Below are 22,818 nucleotides of genomic sequence, written 5' to 3'. Positions count from 1 at the left end.
GAACTCCAGGCCATCGAGAAGCAGAACACGCGAACTTAACTGCTGTGCCACCGGGCCAGCCCCACAATTTTTCTCAGTTTTAATTTCTAATACAATACATACTGATACCCACATAAACAAAAAGCTCTTTGGGGTCCTCAACAATTTTTAAGAGTATAGAGGGATCCTAAGACCAAAAACTTTGAGAACCACTGGCCCAGATGAATCTGCAATTGATGATAATTACTAATTTGATACATGAGTGGGGACTGCTTGCAGGGTGGGGAGATGGGGAGAGAAGAAACAAGGGGAAGGGGAATGGGGAGAAGGGAGGAGGAGGAAGGGACAAGGAGATGAGAGAGGAGGAGATGGGGGCAGAGAGAGAGAAGGGAGAGGAAGGGACCAGGAAAGGGAGGAGGGGACAGAACTGGTGGGAGGGAGGAAGCAGAGGAATAACCCTTGTTGAAGATGCACCAGAAGCCGAGGTAGGCACTTGACATGCTTTAGTCACGTGATATGACCCACTTCATAGATGAGGACACTGAGGCTGAGAGACATTTAGATATTATTTATCCCGTAAAAGTGACAGAGCTGGGTTTGAACCTAGGTGCACATCCTTTGGCACCATGCCGTGCCCCCTTCTGACTTACAGATGAGTCCTAGTGTCAGTGATGCCACCTTCTAGGCAGCTGGCCAAGCAGCTATGAGCCCAGGATGCAAAGGCCTTGACAGCCTTCTGCTGCCTTTAAGCCACTTACGATCCAGGGAAGGTGTGGAGGGGGTCACGGGAGGGGAAGAGGGAAGTGGACATGGAGCCCCTGCCTCTGGCTCATTCTGGAACAGGGCCGGCAGCTGGGCCCCACTTCCGTGAAGCCTGCCGCCTGCTCCAAAGCAGCCGCCTTGGTTTCAGTTCACAGGGATTTCCCGTAAACACCCGTCAGCACATGCATCCTTACCTGACCACCCTCCTGCCTAACCGTTCTCTTCTCTGGCTGGGGAGGGGCTGAACAGGGCTGTGCACACCTGGGGGCACACCCTTTTGGCCCCTTCACAACTGGCTTGGTAGATTTGCCCCCAACTTCTTTAAAGAAAAAGCTGATTAAAAAACTCCACTCAGCATTATTTTCAATATGCAAAATACAATTTATTACCTGGAATTTTCCCTGGAGTCCCCAAACAAGTATTTCATCAATAAATCCTAAAGAACACCACTGCGAGAGGAAAGACTTACGGGGCGGTGGCTTCCTGCCACGGGGGCGAGTGAGTGTTGCAGGGAATACTTGCAGATGGCCTTTAAAGTCACCTTTTTGATTGTAAAGTTATGGGCTATTCTGCACATATACTGAAGATGCTCTACGCCTCCCAAACATGTAACCTTGAATTGCTTCCCTTGAGTCTAGGTGACTTTTCCTTTGCCCTGTCTTCCTTCATTCTGGGAGGCCCAGCTCAGAGTGCAGAGACACCTAAGGGTCTGTGGGAGAGAGGGAAGGCCATACCCTAACTAGGAGACTAGGGGCAAACTCGGGAACGTTTTGGGAGCAGAGCTCCAGAATTCCATGGGACACACTCTGGGGCCAGACCCCTTGAGCAGCTGGCAGGAGCTGGGGAGACCCTGTGCCCATCTCCCTGAGCACCTGCCCAGACTGGAATCTACCAGGGAAGCGGGGAGAAGGGGCTGAAAGATGGTCCCTCTGGACCAGGCTCTCTCCCTCCCTCTGGGCTCTTCCAAGACAGCAGGGGCCTTTTCTTTTTCTCTCTCTATATCCTCAGTAAATGTTTGATTGGCAAATGACTGAATATAACCATTATGTTTATTTAAAAAGAATTGATGGAAAAACTGGCCAGGCTGAATTTTGACTGACTGGTCCATTATGATACCTGAAAAGTAGTTTTGAGGGTGGGCCTCGTACAGCCACTGATGTTTACAGGAGCGCCAGGTGCAGGCCTGTCCCATGGCTGTGGCAGGCTCCAGCGCTGGAAGGGCCTCTCCGAGCAGCGGGGCCTCAGGCTGGGCCCGCAAAGCCAGAACTGCCACCAGGAGAAGGGGCAGGCTGGAGCAGGGCTGAGAGAGGAGACCGGACGATCCAGGGGACTGAGCACACACAGCCCTCGGGCACTACAAGGACCTGGCCTGTCAGACCCTAGGCCACCCACAGGGCCAGCCTCTCCCAGGAATGATTTTTGGTGTCTCAGGTGACCTTTTATTCCCCTAAGTAATGCATGCCATCATGATGAATGAGGAGTTTTCTAAAACAAAGAATAAGCCTCGACACCTTAAACAAAAAAACAAAAAAATGAAGAGACCCTGTAACAAAAGCATTTGGTATCTTCCAGAAGGAACTGCTGAATTTCAAATAGAGACAAGATATTTTTTATGTTATTTTTTTCTCAATATAAGAGAAGCAAAGACATTATCATTTCGAGACCTATCAGTTAATTTGTGTATGTAATCACATTAGCAATGCAATAAATATGAGTATACTTTATATGGACGAGATCCACTTTAGCCTGAGTGGATACTACCAATCCTAATACGTCTACTGCTAATAATAGGTTTTTAAATAAAGCTACTGTCTGTGTTCCCACACAGAACAGTTTTGGTTGCTCTGAGAAGCATTTGCGTCACAAACAGCATTCAGCTTTTCCCTCAAATGAAAGAAAATGTCCTGTTCCAGTGAAACAGCGATACCTCACATCATCACATAATTCATAAACCAAACATCCCGTGCATCTTACACGTATCTCTGCTTCATTTATAAAAGGTCACATAGATGAAAATATTTTATCTGAAAAATGACAGTTGAATGTAAGACTGAAAAAAGATACTTGCACAATAAAAACACATTTTTTAAAAAGTGATTTTGTCCAATTGCATTTGGAATTGGAATTTTCTACTATCAGAACCCAATTAACACAGCCCTCCTCATACAGTCCATTAAGATCAGCAATTCTAGAGGAAGGTTCCAGAAGTCACAGTGAGCACTTAGAGTATGCGCTGCCGAAGCAAGCACAGTGCGCACTTAGAAAAAGCAGATTTTAAAGTGCTCTGAAAACAAATTTGATTCAAGGAAATAATAGGGGATGTATTAAACGCTGAATTCTATTGGTAACAGGATGAACTGAGACTAGTATAATTTAGAATAAGCTTAAAAACGGATAAATTTTAAAAAGTGTTCAAAATGACAAACACTGTACTTGCAGGTGTTCTGGTGCTGAAGGCTCCCCCTGGACCCTTTCTAGGGGCGGTAGTTGTAATAGTAATATGGAGACGCCAAGTGAACCTGCAGCCTTGAGTTTCTCCTCTAAGCTAAGTTGCAGTAAACCCTCAGATCCTCTAGAAGTAAGTTCTAGTTACATGGGACGATTTCAGATTCTATCCTCAGGTACCCATGTGTACTTTCTGAGAAGACGATCAAGCCCAGACCTGCAAAGACACAAACAGAAAATTTTTAGTCCCTTAGGAGTTAAGGACCTGTCAAACCCGAGTTTAACGAGATAACATCAAAGTCTATAATACACACACACTCACATGTGTTGGAGGAATAACACTTTACTCCTGGCAACTCAAAGGTGCTTGTTTGGACCTGACTCCCCCCTCCCTCAGTTAATCTTCTGAAGGGCATCTGTGGCCTCCTTACTAGCACTGGTAACTCTTAGATTGACTCCAGAAACCATCAGGACCCACACAGTTCACTAGGTACATGAACAGGACTTTACTAATTTAGGAAACTCTTGCCCAGGAAGATGAAGTCACAAATAACTTTGTTTCAGCAACTTCACAAAATCCTTTGATCTATTTATCCTAAGACTGGACCACTCAACCACCCTCTTTAGAGAAGACACTCACTTCTCAGGACAACACAGAGCATCAAATGACGGGTTGGCCCTTGAAGACTTTCTTTGAACTCTTCTCCCTTCCCTCACCCCGTGTCCAGCAATCTTAAGCTAGTAGGCCACAAATCTGTCCAATCCTACTTAATCCTCCATCAAAAGACTTGCTTTCAACCAGACCCCGAGGCCTCACAAACATCTGCCTCGCTGTCCCCTTCTGAGATGCTCTGAAGACTGTCACGTTTGTGATCCTCCACGCTGAGGTATGCAGTAAACATGGCTTTGCTTTAGGAACAGGCTATTTTGGTGGTACTTCTGGGGAGCCAACATTCTTTGAGAATCTGATGAAAGCCATGAAGATACTTTTCCTGGAAAAATGCGTGCACACACACACACAATTTGGCACATAACTTCAGGGCCTTCATGGGTCTCCTGAAGCCCCCTGTTGGTCTCACAGGGGTCTGTGATCACAGAATAAGACCCGTGCACTACTAGGAGGTGAGACTGGCAATCTGGTTTGTCAAAGGCTAGAATCACAAGAATCAGACTTTTAGGGTCAAAAGGAACCTTTTGGATCATGTAGCCCAATTATTCCCTCAACAACCTGCTGGTACACAGTTGTTTAATCCACGCTGGAACACCCGCGCTGATGGGGGCACTCATGACTTGCCCAGGCAACGTATTCCTTCTGTGGCCACGGGCAGAGCTGGGATTAGAGCTGTTTAGCTGACCAGGCCCATCCTGGCTACTCTGACCCCTCTGCTTTCTGGAAGGCCAATCACTCCTCCTCTCACACACGGAGTAAAACAGAAAACCTTCTTACTCTTAGGGTATGATCCCACGATCCTGAGCAAAACGCAGTCCCATCAGGGGAAACTCGGAGAGTACTAACGCGGTTTTCATGACCAAACAGGATGGAGACTCGGGATCCCTTGAGAACATCCCAGACGTTGATGGTATAATCGTTGTATCCAGCAAATAGCAGGCGCCCTCGAAGCCGGAGGATATGATGGTTACTGAACCAGTTCCTCCCTTCCTGTTTTTCTTTGTGTCAATGTCATTCATTCACTCGCTCACTCACTCACTCACACATTCATTCATTTGTGATTAGTTCCCCTATGTTCCAGGCACTGTGCTTTGCCCTGGAGATTCAAAGAGGGGAAAGCACGGTCGCCACCCCCTGTGGAGGGTGGTGGTGGGCAGGCAGACACACAAATCACTGTAGCACCGTGTGGTAAGGGTGATCATGGAAGTGCTCAGGCGTGTGTGAAGTGCTATGTGATCATAGAGGCAGGGGGATCAAGGAGGGCTCTGCAGAGGAACCAATATCTGAGTTGGCTCTTGAGGGCTGAGCAGGCGTTTGCCATGCAGAGAAGGGAGGGGAAGGCTGTTCCAGGCAGCAGTAGCAGCATGCACGCACAAAGGCACAGATGCAGAATGAGAGGGGGTGTCTGGGGAAACTGAAAGGTCCAGTGACCCAGTGTAACTAGCAGCCTCCCCAGCTGTGAGGGCAGAGGTGCCATAAGCTTCAGGGCATCGAGACAGGGACTCTTGCTTCACCCCCTCCACCTCTGAAAAAAGACCCTTTTCAGGGTTGATGAGGAGAATGGGAGGCAGGGGAGGAAATGCCTAAAGGGACTGCAGATGTGAAGTTTCGCTACATCGCTGTCTTGAAGCACAGCATCAGGTGGGCACAGCCTTCACTTCCCCTGAGGTGAGTGGGGCTGGGGGAGGCAGCTGCGGGCAGGGTGAAGTGGGGGGTCAAGAAGCAAGGGGAGGAAAACTTGTGCAAAGGTCGACTATTTAGCATGTGGGCCCCCAGGAAGTTTAGCTGAGGGGAAGCTGGACAGAGAGCTGGGTTTCATCCAGGCCCTGTTTTACAGCCCTGGGGACGTTGCTGAAATAAAATCTTACCACTGAGGGAGAAGTCCACGCTGGAGGCTCCAAATATGATACTCTCTTTGGAATAGATGGCGACCTCCCTGTCTGCGCGGAGGTCGTAGAGGCGACACTGGGGTGCACACAGAGAGACAAGGAAGCACTTACTTCTGGCTCCAGTTTGGTGAAGCGATGACCATAGGGCTATAGGCAAGTGCTGGTGGCCGGTGTAGTTCGAAGGATAAAGGAAAACCTCTAGTTTTCTCTCCTAGTCTTTTCTCCCTCAATCCTGATTCATATTAATCTTCAGGGATCAATGAAGATTCAAAAGAACCGTGAGTACAGATTTCTTCAAGTACAAAAAAAAGAACGAAACCCCTCTTTTTTTCTGATAAAGGATACATGTTCATTGTAGAAAGTTCAGAAAAACTCAGAAATGCATAAAGAAGGAAATAAAAGTCACCCCAAATCCTAGAGGTATTTACTAACATGTGGGCTATTTCCTTCGTCTTATTTCTATTTTATGTGTGTGTATATTTAAATGGGGTAGATGTGTCATTATTACTTCTATTAACATTATGAGTATTTTCTCATATCCCTAAATAATCTTCAAAAAAACATGATTAACTTGGTTGCTGAATATTCCTCTTGTGGCTACATCAGAATCTATTTAGCCATATGCTAAGTGTGGTGTTGTGGGATTTTTTTTGTTGCTGAGGAAGATTTGCCCTGAGTTAACATTTGCTGCCAATTTTCCTCTTTTTTTTCTTTTGTATGTGAGCCGCCACCTCAACACAGCCACTGACAGACACGTGGTGTAGGTTCATGCCCGGGAACTGAATCCAGGCTGCTGAAGCAAAGTGTGCCAAACTTAACCACTAGGCCACCACGGCTGACCCCTGTTAAGTGTTTTGATTGTGTCTAATTGTGTCTAATTTTTCTCTTTTATGAATAAAATTATGATAACCATTCTTATGTAAAAATCCTTATACCTCTATATCTCTGATATTTTCCTTAGAATAGCTAAGGAATAGAATTCTTAGGATAGAATTGTTTCCAAGAAATAGCATGACTGGATCAAAGGGTAGGGATGTTTTAAAAGCTCTTGATTCATATCACAAAACTGCTGTCCAGAAGGGTGGTACCAAGGCTGCTTTACTGCACCAGCTCCATCACTCAGCACTTCCCTGCTAATCCAAGAGGCAAAGGAGCGTCTGATCACTTAAATTTGCATTTCTTGGATTACAGGTAACTTTGAAAACATTTTCAGGTGTTTATTTGCCATTTTGGATTCATTGCTCTGCAAAGAGTCTGTATTTTTATCATTTGTTTTTAATTGAAGTGTTTACCTTATTGATGATATGATATGAACCCCACTCATATACTAAAGGATTTCACTTTGGTCTGTCATATACGTGGCAAGAATTTTTCTGAAATGTATGGTCTTATATTTTGTTATGTATTTTTTGACATACAGAAGTTTTAAATTTTATTATCAAAACTCTCAATCTATTTGTTTGTAATTTCTCCCACAGTAGCAAATCAGGATGAAATCCACTATTTAGTAAGGTATTTGATATTTTTGGGGCACATAAGGTATTTTTTTCCTCTTGAGAAGTCAGTCAACATAATTTAGCAATTAGTATCAAAAGCCTTAAAACTATTTTTAACTCAGTAAGTTCATGTCTGAGAATTCTAAGGAAGTAATAGGAGAGGTACCAAATTTTTTAAAGATTGGCACCTGAGCTAACAACCGTTGCCAATCTTCTTTTTCTTTTTTTCTGCTTTTTCTCCCTAAATCCCCCCAGTAGATAGCTGTATATTTTAGTTGTGGGTCCTTCTAGTTGTGGCATGTGGGACGCCACCTCAGCATGGCCTGATGAGTGGCGCCATGTCTGTGCCCAGGATCCGAACTGGTGAAACCCTGGGCCACCAAAGTGGAGTATGCAAACTTAACCACTCACACGGGGCCTGCCCCTATAGCAGCATTTTTAACAGAAAAAGAAAACCCTTAGAAAAAACCCTAAGTGTCCAAAAATTGAAGACTGGTTGAATAAATTATGGCCTGTCCATAACATGGAAAATTTTTCAATTGTTAAGAAAATACGATGTAGAAAAATGTTTATTGGCATGGGAAAATGTTCACAATCTATTGCTAAGCGAAAAAAGCAAATTATAAAGCATTTTGTTTAAAAAGAAAAAAGACAAAGGAATTCACCCAATTGTGATTTTTCTTGGGTAGAGAGATTAAGGTAATTTAATTTTTTTCCTAAGTTTTTTTCATTAAATACATATTACTTCCGTAATCAGAAAAAAAGTTATTTTTAAAAAAGTAAAATTAAGTCAGCACATCTCTCTTTCAACTAGGAAGAGCCCTCAATAACTTAGAAACATACCGTAGCATCATCTGATCCTGAGGCAAAGGCATCTCCACTCGGGTAGTATCTGAGAGAGAGAGTTTGGGGAGAAAGCACTTTAATTGATGGTGGTGATACCCCATCCTGCATGCCCATCAGAACTGCCTGGGAAGGCTGCCCTGTGCTAGGCCCTCGGAATCAGAATCTCCACCTCTAAGGACACAAGGACCACTAGTTACAGAGCAAAGAAAGGGAGGCTCATCCGACAGGCCCATTGGTCTCTAGTTTTCTTCCCTGTAAGTATGGGACACTGACACTGGCCTTGCAGAGTGTTGGCGAGGAGGAAATGCGATACTATGTGCATCTGCGCCAGGCATGGAACCCGGGGCAGGCCCCCGTAACCGTACTTTCCCTTGATCACAGATCCCATTCCACAGACTTAGCTCAGGGATAAGACAGTGGTTATAGACACAGACACTGGGATCAGATACACACAGCCATGTGCAGATCTCTGCACTGCAAACTGACTACACGTGATACTTTTGCCAAGTGACTTCACCTTGCCCAGCCTCAGTTTCCTCATCTGACAATGAAGATGACAATGCATGTTTCCTGTCATAAAGACTGAGTAAGACAGATGTATGCAAAGAACTTGGTGCGGTGCCAAATAAAAAGCATTCACTAACTGATGATTTCTCCTCTTACAGTCATTCTCTTCCCGAGAATCAGGCTTCCTGGAGAGAGGGAAGCCCAAGTTGAGACCTGACAGAATAACAGACATTAGAGGAATAGGCTTCAGGTAGCTAGAGCAGCTCAAGTGAGAGAACATGAATCTTGATGCTGTATTTCACAAACATAGAGGGGTTTAATTTATTTTTGTGCTTTATATTCTATCCTGTATCTTAATAACTTCATTTACTATCTGTAGTAATTTCTGGAATGATTTCCTTTGATTTTCTAGGTAAGTGCTGCACATTTGCAAAAAGTGATAGCATTTTTCCTTTTTCCTTACCCCACATTTGAGGGCGGGGAGCTGGACAATTCTTACTAGTATTTCTACTACTGAAGTACATAAGTATGTTTATTTTGTTCTTGCTTTTAAGGGGAACAAGTCTAGCGTTTCCCACTGAGTATAGTGATTTTTGGGTGATTACACTTTCTATACTGTCTAGACAGTGTCGCTTTCCAAATTTGAATGTCAAGTCCTGACCTCTCTCTTGGGATCTGGTTCACAGATCCTGCTACTCCTTGACATCTCCATTTGGTTGTCTAGCAGGCATCTCAAACTTGCCCAAAACAGAGCTCCAGAATCCACATGCAACCACTGCCCCCTACCTGCACTGCCTCCAGTCTTCCCTGTCTTAGAAAATGGATCACTGCTTACTGCCCCTTATAAAAAATGTGGCTTCCCTAGGTTCAGGGTTCTCTTCCTATAATGCAACCCCTTGCATGGCAGGTGTCATTTGGCCCTTTGCATGACACCCTGTGGAACTGGGGCTCAGGTAACCAGCACAAAAATGCTGGTACCCTGGCTGTTGCCATTGCTATGAGTAATAAATTGTCCTTCATCTCTAACCCAGGAGTCTCATGTCTTCTACCAGCATCCATGAAACTGTGGCAGCCTAACTTGTTAGCTTGCAGCTAGCATAAAATCTCAGACCCTTTCTAATTCTTGACATTTGTGTCCTTTAGTTCCAGCCACCAGCATTTCTTTCTTGAACTTACACAACAACCTTCAGCTGGAGGTCATACTTCCATTCTTGCTCCCCTACAAACTATTCTCCATACAGCAGCCAGAGATCTTTCAGAGGCAAAACAGAGATCATGTTAGCCACCTCCCCAACTCAAAACTCTCCAGCTAGCCTTTTGTTAGGTCCCTTAACATCTCATCTTCCCCCAGCTCTTTGCAAGCCTGGCTCTTTCATCATCCTGGCCTCAATTTAAATGTCACTTTCTCAGACAGGCCTTCCTTGACCATTTTAAATAATAACCCACCCCATCTCCCTATTTATTTTTTTATAGCACTTACCAGCATCTTAAATCAAACTGTACATTTGTTTATTTGTGTTTTGTCTCGGTTGTCTCCTGCAGGAGAGTAGAGACTTTATCTATCTTGTTCACAGCTGTATTCCCAGTTCCTGGAATAATGTCCAGCATATAAGTACTCAATAAATATTTGTTGAATGAATGAATGAGAAATACTGACTTGATTTAGAGAGGACAATAGCAATTGCTCCTGGTGCAATTAAGTTAAAATTCTCCAAGAGATCTGGAGTGCTGTTCAGTCCCACCACAAATCAGCCCGTCTTGCTGGGGAGGCCTCTCTCAGCCAAGTAAACTGAGCCAGGACGTGGTTCCTGGGCTAAGCATGACCCTAGGCCAGAGAACGCAGGAGAACAGAGAAGTAACGTGACAGTTCTACTCACTGACCGGACACTGTTGATGTCAGACTCGTGTGTTTCAAAGGCCTGCACGCACTGGCCAGAGCGCATGTCCCACACCATGGCTTTCTTGTCACATCCCTACAAATGCAAAGTTACCCAGAGTTATGGCCACAGCAAGGACTGTCTACACCGACCTGAGTTCCAGTCATGTCACAGAGACCGTTAATTTTCCATTAGAAAATGGCTGACAACATGCTTCTCTGGGACTAGCTTCACCTAAGGCCACTTTCCTCAACCGATTAGCCCTTAGGAAGGCCAGAACTGGGTCTTAGGGTGGGGGGGAGCAGGGAAAGGCACCCAATGTGTCTCCACAGCCTCCTGCCCACCCTCCTCCTGGGCACTTCCCCTCTCTTCATTTTTCTCTTTCCTTCCTCCCTCCTCTTTATCTCTGCTTCCCTAAGCCCAGATGGGAAGGCAGGCAGACAGAAGGGTGCACAGTGGGAGCCCCCAGCTTTGTCTCAGGTGTTTGGGGCCGCCCTGAGCAAAGGTGGAGAGCCAGGTGTCCCTGGGCCACCTGCATCCCCAGCAGCGTGCCAGCTGGGACTCGGCGGACTAGGAGCTAGTCAGGCCCTGCCAGCAGTTAGCTGGGTGGCTTAGACAAGTCACCTCCCTGGGCTTCCGCCTCACCTTGTAAAGGAAACACTCTGGGCTGCCAACACGACCCAGAGAACACTAAACAGGAGCTTTCATGTTATACTGTCACGGTTCCAGGGGCATTCTGACAAATTCCTGCAGAGTAGTCCTGTCACCAAGCTTGGGCAGTATAATGTGGACTTTCAGTAGGCCAGTAGAAAAGGGAGTGGCTTCAAACTGGTGTCCAAGTTACTGGTTTCAGCTCAGCAAAGGGTCGGGTGAAGGACCATAACTGGATCTCAGGAGGACCCGCTGCGGGGGTTCAGGACTCTGCCTATCTTTACTGAGAATGTGGCCAAAGGAATCGAGAGCGTCTTCAAATCTTTAGAAGACACTAGAGCAGATGGAGTTTAGTGCTCTGAAACAGACAATATAATCTACAATCCCATCAGTGCAGCTGAGGAGGGATAAATACAGTTATACAAAGACACAGGAATGAGACATAGACAGATGGGGCCAAATACCCAAGAAGAAAATCGGGGGTCCCTGTCGATTAGAGGCCACCCAGCCCTCATCTTATGCCCAGGACTGAAAGGCAGGCAGGTCAGAGCAAAGGGCCCTTTCTTTCTTCCAGCTGTGAAAGCCATTGACGGCTTGTGTACCCCCATCCTCTCTCACCAGTGCCTCCTGACCAAAGTGCGAGAGGAGCCGGGGTCAGGCCAGCCAGCTCAGTTCTCCATTCTTACTGGCAGCTGTCCGCAGAAATACTCGCCCTCCCATTGGCATAACACAGTGTAAGCTCGTCCATCTACTGCTTATAATATCCTGGGGAAGGTGGGGGGCAAGTACTAGTGTGCATTATGCCAAATTTAGAGATGGTGAAATTTAGAAGCTATAGCAAAGCCAGGACCCAGGTCCTGGGTCCTGACTCCTCGTCTGCTGCTCCTCTGTGCCTTGTCTGTCCTACTCTGAGCCTTCAAATATGCTGTTCTCTGTGCCCTGGGGTGGGAGGGGGATGGCAACTGCAGGGGTGGGGTGGGAGAGTATCCCATAAGCCCCAAGCCCTGATCACAGCACAGCGTTGCCTCACCTCAGCAGCCACCTGACCAGCCCGGTGACCTTGTGGCTGTCTCTAATGCTCTCAGATGTAACTCTACTATTTGACATTTTTAAATGTGGCAGATATGCATCTTGAGTCACAGTATTCACAGCAGGAGAACATTCCAGATCCCTCGGTAGACTGCTGAATGTCAGCAGCAGAACTGGAGATCCTCACAGGCCAGCACTGTAACTGCCCACCAAGTACCACCAATGCTGCAGCAGCTGAGGTTGCAGTAGCTGTGGGAGCTGAGGACAATTCTGGCTGCCCTTTCTATGGAAGTGTCCAGTCTAGTCCCATGAATTGACAAGAATTGACACCATAAGCCCCTCTAGTGGACAAAGGATGCCTAGAGATTTCCCTTGGCTCTTTACCCCAGACACGAAGGTGTTTCCCGTTTCCGAGGGGGCCAGGTCCAAGCAGAGCACGTCGGCCCCATGTCCGTGGAAGCTCTGAAGCAGCTGCCCGCTCTCCACGTCCCACAGGGCACACGTCCCATCGCCGCTCGCCGTCAGGATCTGCCCGCAGAAAAGGACAGGAGGGATGCTGAGCTTATTATGCCTTCTGTCAGGGGCAGTCAGTCAGATGCTTAAACTTCCACCAGGAAAAGGAGGCTCAGTAAACACGCATGCAGACATCCACCTCGCTAAATCTGATGTAAGCTCAGAAACATTTCTCCCGTACTGAGAAAAAAGAGTTCATTTTCAACACCCTCACTGTCCTTGAGCTGTGTGTTTATGTGCCTGTCCTCCAGAGAACGAAATCCGGGAGGCCTGCCCATACTGCAGGGCTCTAGGCCTGCCCAGCACGTAGCACCTAGTCCATGAACACCTGCTGAACAGAACCTCGAGCAGACAAGCAGCCAAGCCCACTGTCGTGCTTCTCAGACATTAACGTGCATCCCGGTCACCCGGCTGCCTCCTAATATAGAGTTGGGGATGGCAGAGGGGCTGAGATTTTACAGTTCTCACCAACTCCCAGGTGACATCGACCCTGCTCACTGGACCCCACCCAGTGCAGTAAGGATCGAGGCAGCACTTTGTCAGACACCTTCTCTCATTGCTGCTTTGCCCCAGAGGCTCCCGGGGCCACCAAGAGGTGCTGACACTCATGCATGCGCAGGTTCAACAAGCATTTGCTGTGTGCTGATGACATCCAGGCGCTCTGCTAGGCCTTGGGGTTTGCAGAAAGACTGTGTCTTGGTCTCTGCTCTCCTGGAGCTCAGTTTAACAGGACAGGCGGCACGAACTGAAACCAGCCTAATCTACTCTGTCCTCATGTTCAACATTCTGGGACCAGGCACACTTGGCCGGTGCTGTGTGATACAACACTGAGACCAAGAGAAAACGGCCTCGCCGCTGCCCCCGGAAATACCTGCTCCTGCAACAAGACTGTACACAACTTCCTTATCAAGACTAATGGCTTGCTCATCAAGACCCTCACCTCGCTCGGCTCACCAATCCAAAGCTATTACGTCATAACCAGTTTCCTGCTTTGAAAGACCCACCTTAAAATCACCCAGCCTGACAGCCTCCAGGTACCCTGCCCTAATTTCTCCATTTTGAGAGACTATGGAGGTGCTGTCAAGTTGGGGGGGTCTCCCTTTCTGCAGTAGGTCCAGAGAACTTAGCATTACTGGAAGGCGAGTTTTTCTGCCGGTCCCCCAGACGTGAAGGATCACTTAGGACAGACAGCGTGAGAAGCGCTGAGACACAGGCAGGCCCTTGGGAGGGTCTCCCCTAGGCTCTGGCAACGTCTGGGCTGGTCTTAGAGGATTAGGGAGAGCTGGCCCAGGCAGGGGAGCGGTGGGGAGGGCACCGCGGGTGAAGGTGTCCTCCGCACTGAGCGGACGGGGTGCCTGCATGAGAGCGAGGACTTTAGCCTGTAGGCAAGAGGGAGCTGTGGAAACTTCTGACCGGGAGAATGGTAAGAGCAAGGGTATATTTTAGGGAAATCTGTCTGAGGTCAGTGTGGTTCCCGCTCAGCAGCCTCTGTAGAGCTTACAAGTACAAAGTCTGGCCCACACAGGGAGAGGAACTCTGGGGAGCCTTGGGAAAGGCGTCGGGGCAGACTCGGGTTTTAAGTTTTGTCACTGCCAGTGTCTGTGAGGCTTGGGCTCTGGCTGAGCATACCTTTGTGGGGTTGGGAGAAAGGCAGCGGGGACCCAGGGCTCATGGCCTCATAGACCCAGCTGACTGTATCGCAGAGCCCTGGAGCCAGCTTGGTCCTCAGCAGCTTTGGGGGGGATCCACAAAGGTTAGCCCTGGATAGCAGAGCCTCCCTCTACCCCACCTTCTGGCTGCTCCCAGGGTGTGGATGAGGTGATAAGACGGTGCAGGAAGTGGCTCTGGTGGTGCAAGGGACCACACCAGAGAGCCCTCTGTGGGTGGTGATTACTGATGGCCCAGGAGAGAAAACAGGAACCAGGCCTTAAAAACTGCTAGCATTCACTGCACCCAGGGACCACGCTGCCCCTCCAATTTCCACGTGCTGGCTCTTCTCCCTCCACCCCTCTCCCCCTCCTTCTGTTCTCTTCCCTTCTCTCTTGCATGCCAGGCCTAGTGCTTATAAAGAATCTCCTTTCTCTGCAGGGATGGAACATAAAGGAGGGGAATCTGCTCCCACCCTGGCCTTGCGCCCGCCGGCTGCCAGGCAGTCTGGGGAGGCCTAGGACCTCTGTGCAGCCAGGAGAGGCGTCTTTGGAGCTCCTCCCTGGAGCAAGAGCTGGGTAACTTCCAGAGCTCCCAGCCTTCTTGGGTGTGGCCCCCAAGGCCCTCCTCCAAGCCCCCACTCAGGGGCAGCTCTCAAATCTGGGCAATCTTCATGGTTGCAAAGCCCCTGCTGCTGTCCACGGGATTCCCTCCAGCCTTGACTTCCTTCAAGAGGCCTGTGGACATCTGACAGGGTCACTGAGGCTGGTAAAAAGTAGCTCATGAACACACAAGACTTGGACTGCGTCTTAATTGGGGTACTTACATTTCGTAATATGTTTTCCTAGAATTTCTTTCTAGGAAATTCTCTCCTGGCCCACACCCACTAATGAATGCTCCACCTCATTCCTGTCCTAACACTTGCAAAGGGCCCCAAATCTCCAATTTTGGGGCGACATAAGGTCCCAAAACAATTTAAACAATAACCTCACTCTAGCTTTTTAATTTGGGAATTTTTCCATACTATACTCTTCAAAGAAATGAATAGTTTTTAAAAGTTAAAAGTAAATTCTTAATATTTTAAAAAATATTTAAAATTTTTAAAAATATTTTTGTGATCCTCATTACAATGTAAATAAAAATAAATTTTAAAAAACTAACATTCATTATGATAAAGGCACTAAACAGGACCCCTAAATCACTGTCACTCATTTATTCTGGAATGTGGAGAATCTGCAGGTTTAGAACCATAGTGTTATAGCAGCCACTTGAGCTTTTCTTTTTCATCCTAGATCCCAGAGATGGAAGGAAGCTTAAGGTTCATTAGTTCAGTGGCACCAAACCAGGCCATGCATCTGAATCACCCATGAAGCTTTGTATTAATATTAATAATAATAAAGTAGTAAGAGTTGACATTTATTGATATTGACCAGGGACGGTACTAAGTATTTTACACGAATCATAGCATTCAATCCACGGAAAGCCTTATGAGGGAGAAATTTATTACCATCCTCACTTGCAGGTAAGAAAAACGAAGCATACAGAATCACACCTTATTTAGGACTGACAGCCAGAACACAGTGGAGCCAGGATTTGACCCTGGCTGTCTCCCTCTGCTTCCCAGGCTGCATCCCGCCGAGGCAGCCATCAGGGACTCCCCTCTATCTCCGGCTAACTGCTTGTTAGGAAGAAAGCACTTTCTACTTCACAGGTGCACCCTTTAATCCCCACCTCCAGCAACACAGGGCGAGGGGGATGGGTCTCCACCAGAGGGACTTCAGATGCAGGCACACCCTGCAAGACCCACTGTTCCTGCATCCTTCTGAGGCTTCCTTCACCCGGACTAAACGTGCTCTGTTGCTTTGGCTGCTCCTCAGGCCCAAAGACATCTGGTTCTGCCCAACACAGCTGCCGGGACCACAGCGCCCCCTACTGTACAGGTCTGCAAGACTCCTGGTCAGGCTCAAACGAGAGGTGCAAACACTGCACTCCAGATCCGAGCATCCCTCCAGTCAGCAATTAAGCAATTACCCAGTCACCTGTCTCCCTGCCGCCAGCCTCCCCTCACGGCCTGACAGCACTCAGCTGAAGCCACAGCGGGCCATGGAAGGCTTTAACCTGACTCAGATACTCCCCTCCTTAAAACAAACCCAAATCTGACCCCGTGCCTGCAATGGTTCCCGCTTGTCTACAGGGTCAGCCAAGACATCAGGGCGCCCTGGGATCTGGCCCTGCCCACCTTTCAGGCTGCCTGCCTCCCACTGTGCTCCCCTCACACTCCACTGGCGACACCTCCTCTCCCTCCAAGGCTGGCTCAGGCAGCCTCTTGCAGCAAGTTTGTGACCACCTGCTCCTGCTTCGAACCCCCAGCTTCCATCATGGCTGGTTTCCCTGAAGGTCCCCAAGGGCAGAGATGGAGCGTGCTTCCAGCCCCAGAGCCAAGTGGTATCTGGCAGTGTGGGTGGTGGGCGCCTAGGAGGGCCTGCTGAACAGATATGAACAAATAAACTACAGATGCTTTTACGACTGAAGAGAACTGAGTCAAAATGTTGAAGTTGTATTGTTTTCACTTTGTGGTTTATTCAAAGTAGGGCAGATTAACTATCTGAAGCTTTTTCTTTTTGCATTTGTTAAAACAGGAGTGTAAAGCAGGTACCCTGAGGGGTATAAAGTGCAGGACTCTGAAGCTCAGCAGCTCAGTGAAGTTTGACACATGTAAGCACCCTGCAACCGCCACTCAGACCAGGAGATAGGGATTTCCACAGCCCAGAAGGTTCTCTGTTCCACTCCCACCCCACCAAGTCAATTAGAGGAGCATGTTCAATGTGGTTTATAGTTTATCTCCACTCTATCAACAATCGATAGCCCTGACTGTTCCCAGTTCTGATTGTATTTAAAACAAATAAATAACCAGTGAGAAACAACAGGAGCTTCCTCTTCGAGCCAAGTGCTGGATCACAGCCCTCCTGTTAGGAGGGACACGGGAAAAGCTTCCTCTCCTTGCCACTCCTCTTTAGTTCTCTGTGACTGACCCTGCTCTCCAGCAGGCTGAGCCATCACGCGGCCGCTCGTTTACCTGCATGTCAGAGTTGGTGAAGCTGCAGGCCGAAAGGTAGTTGGTATGCATAGCAACAGACTTCTTTTTGGCAGCCATGTTTTCATTTTTGTCAAACGTCAGTGGATACACAGAACACTTATTATCCAAACCACTAGCACGGAAGGAAACAAGTGTCAAGTGTTACTATAGGGCAATAGAATAAGCGTATACTTTCTCGTTCACACCAACTTTTCAGAATGTTTTTCTTTGGCACTATCACATACTATAACCTTCCCCCAACTTTTACTTTGAAGACTTTCAACGTACAGTAAAACTGAAAGAAAAATAGTACAATGAACACCCAGATTCCAGATGAAACCAGATTGTGGTTTATTCAAAGTAGGGCAGATTAACTGTCTGAGGCTTTTTCTTTTTGCATTTGTTAAAACAGGAGTGTAAAGCAGGTACCCTGAGGGGTATAAAGTGCAGGACTCTGAAGCTCAGCAGCTCAGTGAAGTTTGACAAACGTAAGCACCCTGCAACCGCCACTCAGACCAGGAGATAGGGATTCACTAACTTAAATTCTGCCCTACTTGCGGGAACAAATTCTGAAATATTTGAATGCAAATTACAGACACGACATATCACATCAAAATACTTTAATTTGCAGATTTACATCTTCTAAAAATAAGACCATTCTCCTATGTAGCCACTAAATCATGATCACATCTGAGAAAACTAACAAAAATTGCATAACACCATGTAATAAGCCATCCATATTCAATCTTCCCAATGGTCTCCAGGATCCACGGCCCAAGCCCATACATTGTATTTTGTTTTTATTATTATTACTTTTTAAAGATTCAGTGCATGGTTGTGTATCTAGTTGTTAGTTTTAGTTCTCCATGTGAACTGGCGCCACAGGATGACAACTGACAGATGGGTGGTGTGGTTCCACGACCAGGAAATGAACCTGGGCCGCGGTGGTGAGAGCCCAGAATCTTAACCACTAGATCACCAGGGCTGGCTCTATATTTTTTTAAGATCTTTTAATTTAGAACAGACCTCCCACCTATTTTTTTGTTATGACAAGAGATCTTAGGTCCACTATTTTATGGAATGTCACACGCTTTGGATTTCTCACATTGTTTCTTTTTTTTTTTTTTTTTTTTTTTTTTAAGATTTTATTTTTTCCTTTTTCTCCCCAAAGCCCCCCGGTACATAGGTGTGTATTCTTCGTTGTGGGTTCTTCTAGTTGTGGCATGTGGGACGCTGCCTCAGCGTGGTCTGATGAGCAGTGCCATGTCCGCGCCCAGGATTCGAACGAACGAAACACTGGGCCGCCTGCAGCGGAGCGCGCGAACTTAACCGCTCGGCCACGGGGCCAGCCCCTCTCACATTGTTTCTTAATGGTTAGATTCAAGGGTAACATTTTTGATGATAGAGCATAAAGGTGATATTGTGTACTTCATTCTTACTGCTTCAGTCCAGGAGGCTTGTGATGCCTGTTGTCCCAAGACTGGTGATGCCAACTTTGATCACTTGGTCAAGGTGGGGACCACCAGCTCTCTCCTTGGTAAAGGTGATTTGTTTGTGATTAGTAATAATCTGTGGTGTGATACTTTGAGGCCATGTGAACATCTGTTCCCCAACAACCCTTCATACCATGGCTTCAGCATGATTACCCTTGTTTGAATCAAATATTATTAAGGCTACAAAATAGTGACCTTTAATTTGATAATTCCCTCTGCATTTGTTGGCTGGTATTTTTCTGTAAAGAAAAGCTCCCCTTTGTCCATTGCACACCCACGGATTCTTTTTTTCTCTTCAACTGTGTTATGATACATTACTATCATTATTCATGGGATGCTCTAATTGTCCCAAATTTGGACAGTGGGGCCCCTTCAAGCAGACTGTTTCCTTCTGATACGACTATTGGTTCTTGAATGTTACCTTGCTTTCTGAAACAAGAAAATATTCTAGGCTCACTTTACTCTCTTCCTGCCCCAGACCTATAGTCAGCCTTACTCCACGGAGCCCTGCTTCCCTTTAGTGGGGAATGACATTTAGAAGAGGACACTCTCTTCTGAGGCCCTGGGGAAGGTAGGGGACCGCTCTGCCTTTCCGACTGCTTGGAGGTGCAGGTGTACACCTGGGTCATCTATTACTGCAGTTAGCCTTGGCGAGCTTGTTTAGTATAGACTGTGTGGGTGAGAATGATTTGCACTTGGCAGTGGCAATGAACCAGCATGCTGTGGACTCTGGGCTTCCCTGACCCTCAAGCTGGGACGCGTTCTCCCAGGCTGAGGCTTCAGAGTCATTTCTGTGGCTCTGCTGGGAATCTCACTACTTCGCGTTATCTGCACTGTTATGTGGGGCAGAGAAGTTCTGCAGTGTGATGCATCTGGGGTCGGATCTCTGCTTTAGTCCCTAACTCATTTTGTGGTTGTGTTTTTTCAGGTTGCCTGAGCCTCAGTTTCCTGAATTGTAAAATGGAGTGGATCCCACCCACCGATCACAAGGGGCTGTTGTGAAGATTATATTGAGTTTAGAATGGCCCTTGACAATGGAAGCTCAGTAGTGGTTACTGTCATTATTTTCATATTATTCTTGCTTGGAGGAGGAACTGGGTTTGATTCATCTTTGAATGCCCCTAGGACCCCCAGTGCAGTGCCCTGCACACAGCCGCTCATAGTGAGTGTACAACACCTGAATGAAGCCTTCTCAGAGATATGGCTCTCAAATAAACAATAATTTACGGGGCTGGCCTGGTGGCGCAGCGGTTAAGTGCACACGTTCCGCTTCGGCGGCCCGGGGTTTGCGGGTTCAGAGCCCCGGTGCGGACATGGCACCGCTTTGCACGCCATGCTGTGATAGGCGTCCCACATGTAAAGTAGAGGAAGATGGGCACGGATGTTGGCTCAGGGAAAGGCTTCCTCAGCAAAAAGAGGAGGATTGGCAGCAGTTAGCTCAGGGCTAATCTTCCTCAAAGAAAAAAAAACTTTATATATATATGAAATCAATGGACACATTTTTGAGAAGGGGATTGTGTCACTACTGTTGGAGCTTTAGCTTTCAAGTCTGGAACCAACTGAGACATAGACCCAGGAGCCATGCAGATGGAGATAAAAATCTCCCCGGTATTAGCAATAAGGACATTTAGAGAACGTGGCACAGGTGTGGTTCTGTGTGAAAATGGACTTACAGGGGTGTCACAAAGCCACGGCTGGGAAACGCTGTGTTCGATTTTCACTGGACGCTCAAATGCACCCCAGTTGCCCTTAGCAGCTGCAGGGAAAGGTCTCGGTCGGGCAGACAGTGCCCTCATCCAAGAGGAGTCAGGCTTTCTCAGGTTAGTTTCTGATGCTCTCTCCTCATCCACTGGACCCCCCATATTTTAAAAAACGCTTTCACGAATACACCTTGAACTTCTTCTGCTTTGGTTTTTATAATCACCTGTGGGGCAGCCAGCACAGGTATGGACCATCGACCACGTGCCAGGGCCCAGGAAACAGAGATGGCTGAGATTAAGGCACCAGCCATCCCTCCACCCCGAACTCTGTCTACCTGTTTGCTTGGTTTTGCCCACAGAACCGTATTTTATGGCTAACAGGAAATCTAAAAAGCTGCTGCGGTAAGCCCCTACTTACCCACACGCAATGGCACATCCTGATGGGGCGTACGCACACGCCATCACCCACGTGCAGGGCATAGTGACCGCGTGCTCCTGAAACACAGAACACCGTTCACACAACGAATGAGGGGGGCTTTCACACAAAGGTCTCAATCTTTAATTTTTACAAAATAAGATCACTGAAGTTCCTACTAAATTACATCAGCCTGAGACTGACGAGACTCAGCTCCTTCATAATCAACCAAACTTTACATCATATATTCTAAAAGTTAAAAATCTCAACTAGCAGGGGGCTGGCCCCATGGCAGAGTGGTTAAGTTGGTGTGGCCCAGGGTTTTGCTGGTTTGGATCCGGGGTGCAGACGTGGCGTCCCACATTGCAGAACTAGAAGGACCTGCAACTAAAATATACAACTATGTACTGGGGGGCCTTGGGGAGAAGAAGGGGAAAAAACAAAGAATGGCAACTGATGCTAGCTCAGGGCCAATCTTTAGCAAAAAAAAAAAAAAAAACCCTAAACACTCAACTAGCAAAAAATATCCTTAATGTTTTACTTCTTTCTTAATCTTATACTCGCTTTGTTCATCTACGAATATTGGGCTTTGTCTTCTTTGAAAGGTCCACCCGAATTTCATTTCAGATACTTTCACTTATTTACTCAGATTTCCCCATTTTCAAAATATATTCTTGAATGACTTTCTACATGTATATCGTAAGTTTATTTACTTCTGAGTATACAAGAGCCTCTGTCCCCTACGGGTCCTAAAACCATTCCTGGGAAGGTAAGAATGGGGGTGGGGGTGGAGAGGATGATTGGGAGTTGCAATCGGGGACAAAAGAGAGCCCGTGAAATGGTGCATTAAGAACAAGGTGTAACAGTCCCTGGCTTCTTGCTGGTGGTGGAGTCACCCATATTCGCCTGCATGCAGAGAAGCAAACAAGACCACAATTCAAAAACTTCTGAGTCCGTCTCCATGGAGACATGGGCCCTGGTCCTGGCTCCAACACCAGCAAGACGTGCAACCTCACGCAGGCCAGCCATTTGTCCTACCTTGGGCTCATGCTCTGTCTGTGAAGGGAGAGGATACGACTAGATGATTTCCAAAGTACACTCAAGTGCTGGTTTTCTTTCCTGTTATGATTCTCCGTTTTTTTGTGGGGAAACATGGACCCTGATACTGCCTGTCAAGATCCTGACGTCGCTCCCAGTCTCGCAGCCTTTCAGATCAGGAATAATCTACTGCAGGGGAATGAGCTGAGGTGGCCACTCTCAGCGGAGGGCATCCCCGGACGTTTCCCTATGTGTAATGACTATGTTCCCTGCCAGGGGCCACACGGGGCAACCCCACAGCTCCCCAGGAACCAGGCAGTGTATGCTCCATGCCACGCTAAGGCATAAACAGAAGCAGCAAAACCCCACACACTCCTGAAGATGCTGAGGAGCGCTGGGAAAGGCAGAGGCCTCCACGGAGGGAGGTGATGTATAGGACAGCTCTTTGCAAAATGTTGCCATTTTTATTATTCCCTAGGGGCCTATTAGGGACTCTGCTCTACAAGATGGTTCTGGGGCCCCACACGATCAGGTCCTGTCACAGCTGTCTACCACGACATTTACTAAACACATTCAATAATGCAGAGTATGGACGCTGTTCAATTTGAGACACATATAGGTCTCCTTTTTTGTACAGTGAAAAGGAAGACTTTCTTTCTAGATAAATATTGGAATTCATATTTAATATACAATACTTGTTATTCTAAGTGCCAACACAACGCAGGCATGCAAGACACCTACATATGGATTTCAGCCTTTCTCTTTAGTCAAGAGTCTAAATTTAG

General features: G+C 47.2%; 1 protein-coding gene across 1 annotated transcript in view; it reads right to left on the bottom strand.

The window, feature by feature from the left end:
- Positions 1-1,101: 1,101 nt before the first annotated feature.
- GNB5 (G protein subunit beta 5) overlaps positions 1,102-22,818 on the bottom strand; it is a 36,888-nt gene continuing 15,171 nt past the window's right edge. The window contains exons 4-11 of the mRNA XM_070624308.1: positions 20,999-21,075; positions 17,388-17,520; positions 12,536-12,679; positions 10,476-10,567; positions 8,085-8,133; positions 5,725-5,821; positions 4,634-4,800; positions 1,102-3,403 (exon numbers count right to left, since the gene is read on the bottom strand). Of these exons, the coding sequence (XP_070480409.1) occupies positions 3,392-3,403; positions 4,634-4,800; positions 5,725-5,821; positions 8,085-8,133; positions 10,476-10,567; positions 12,536-12,679; positions 17,388-17,520; positions 20,999-21,075 (771 nt within the window). The 3' untranslated portion in view covers positions 1,102-3,391. The remainder of the gene's footprint in view (positions 3,404-4,633; positions 4,801-5,724; positions 5,822-8,084; positions 8,134-10,475; positions 10,568-12,535; positions 12,680-17,387; positions 17,521-20,998; positions 21,076-22,818) is intronic.

The sequence above is a fragment of the Equus przewalskii genome, chromosome 1 (genome assembly GCF_037783145.1).
Source record: "Equus przewalskii isolate Varuska chromosome 1, EquPr2, whole genome shotgun sequence".
In the NCBI taxonomy this organism is placed as follows: Eukaryota; Metazoa; Chordata; class Mammalia; order Perissodactyla; family Equidae; genus Equus; species Equus przewalskii.
This window is presented reverse-complemented; position numbering and strand designations above follow the sequence as displayed.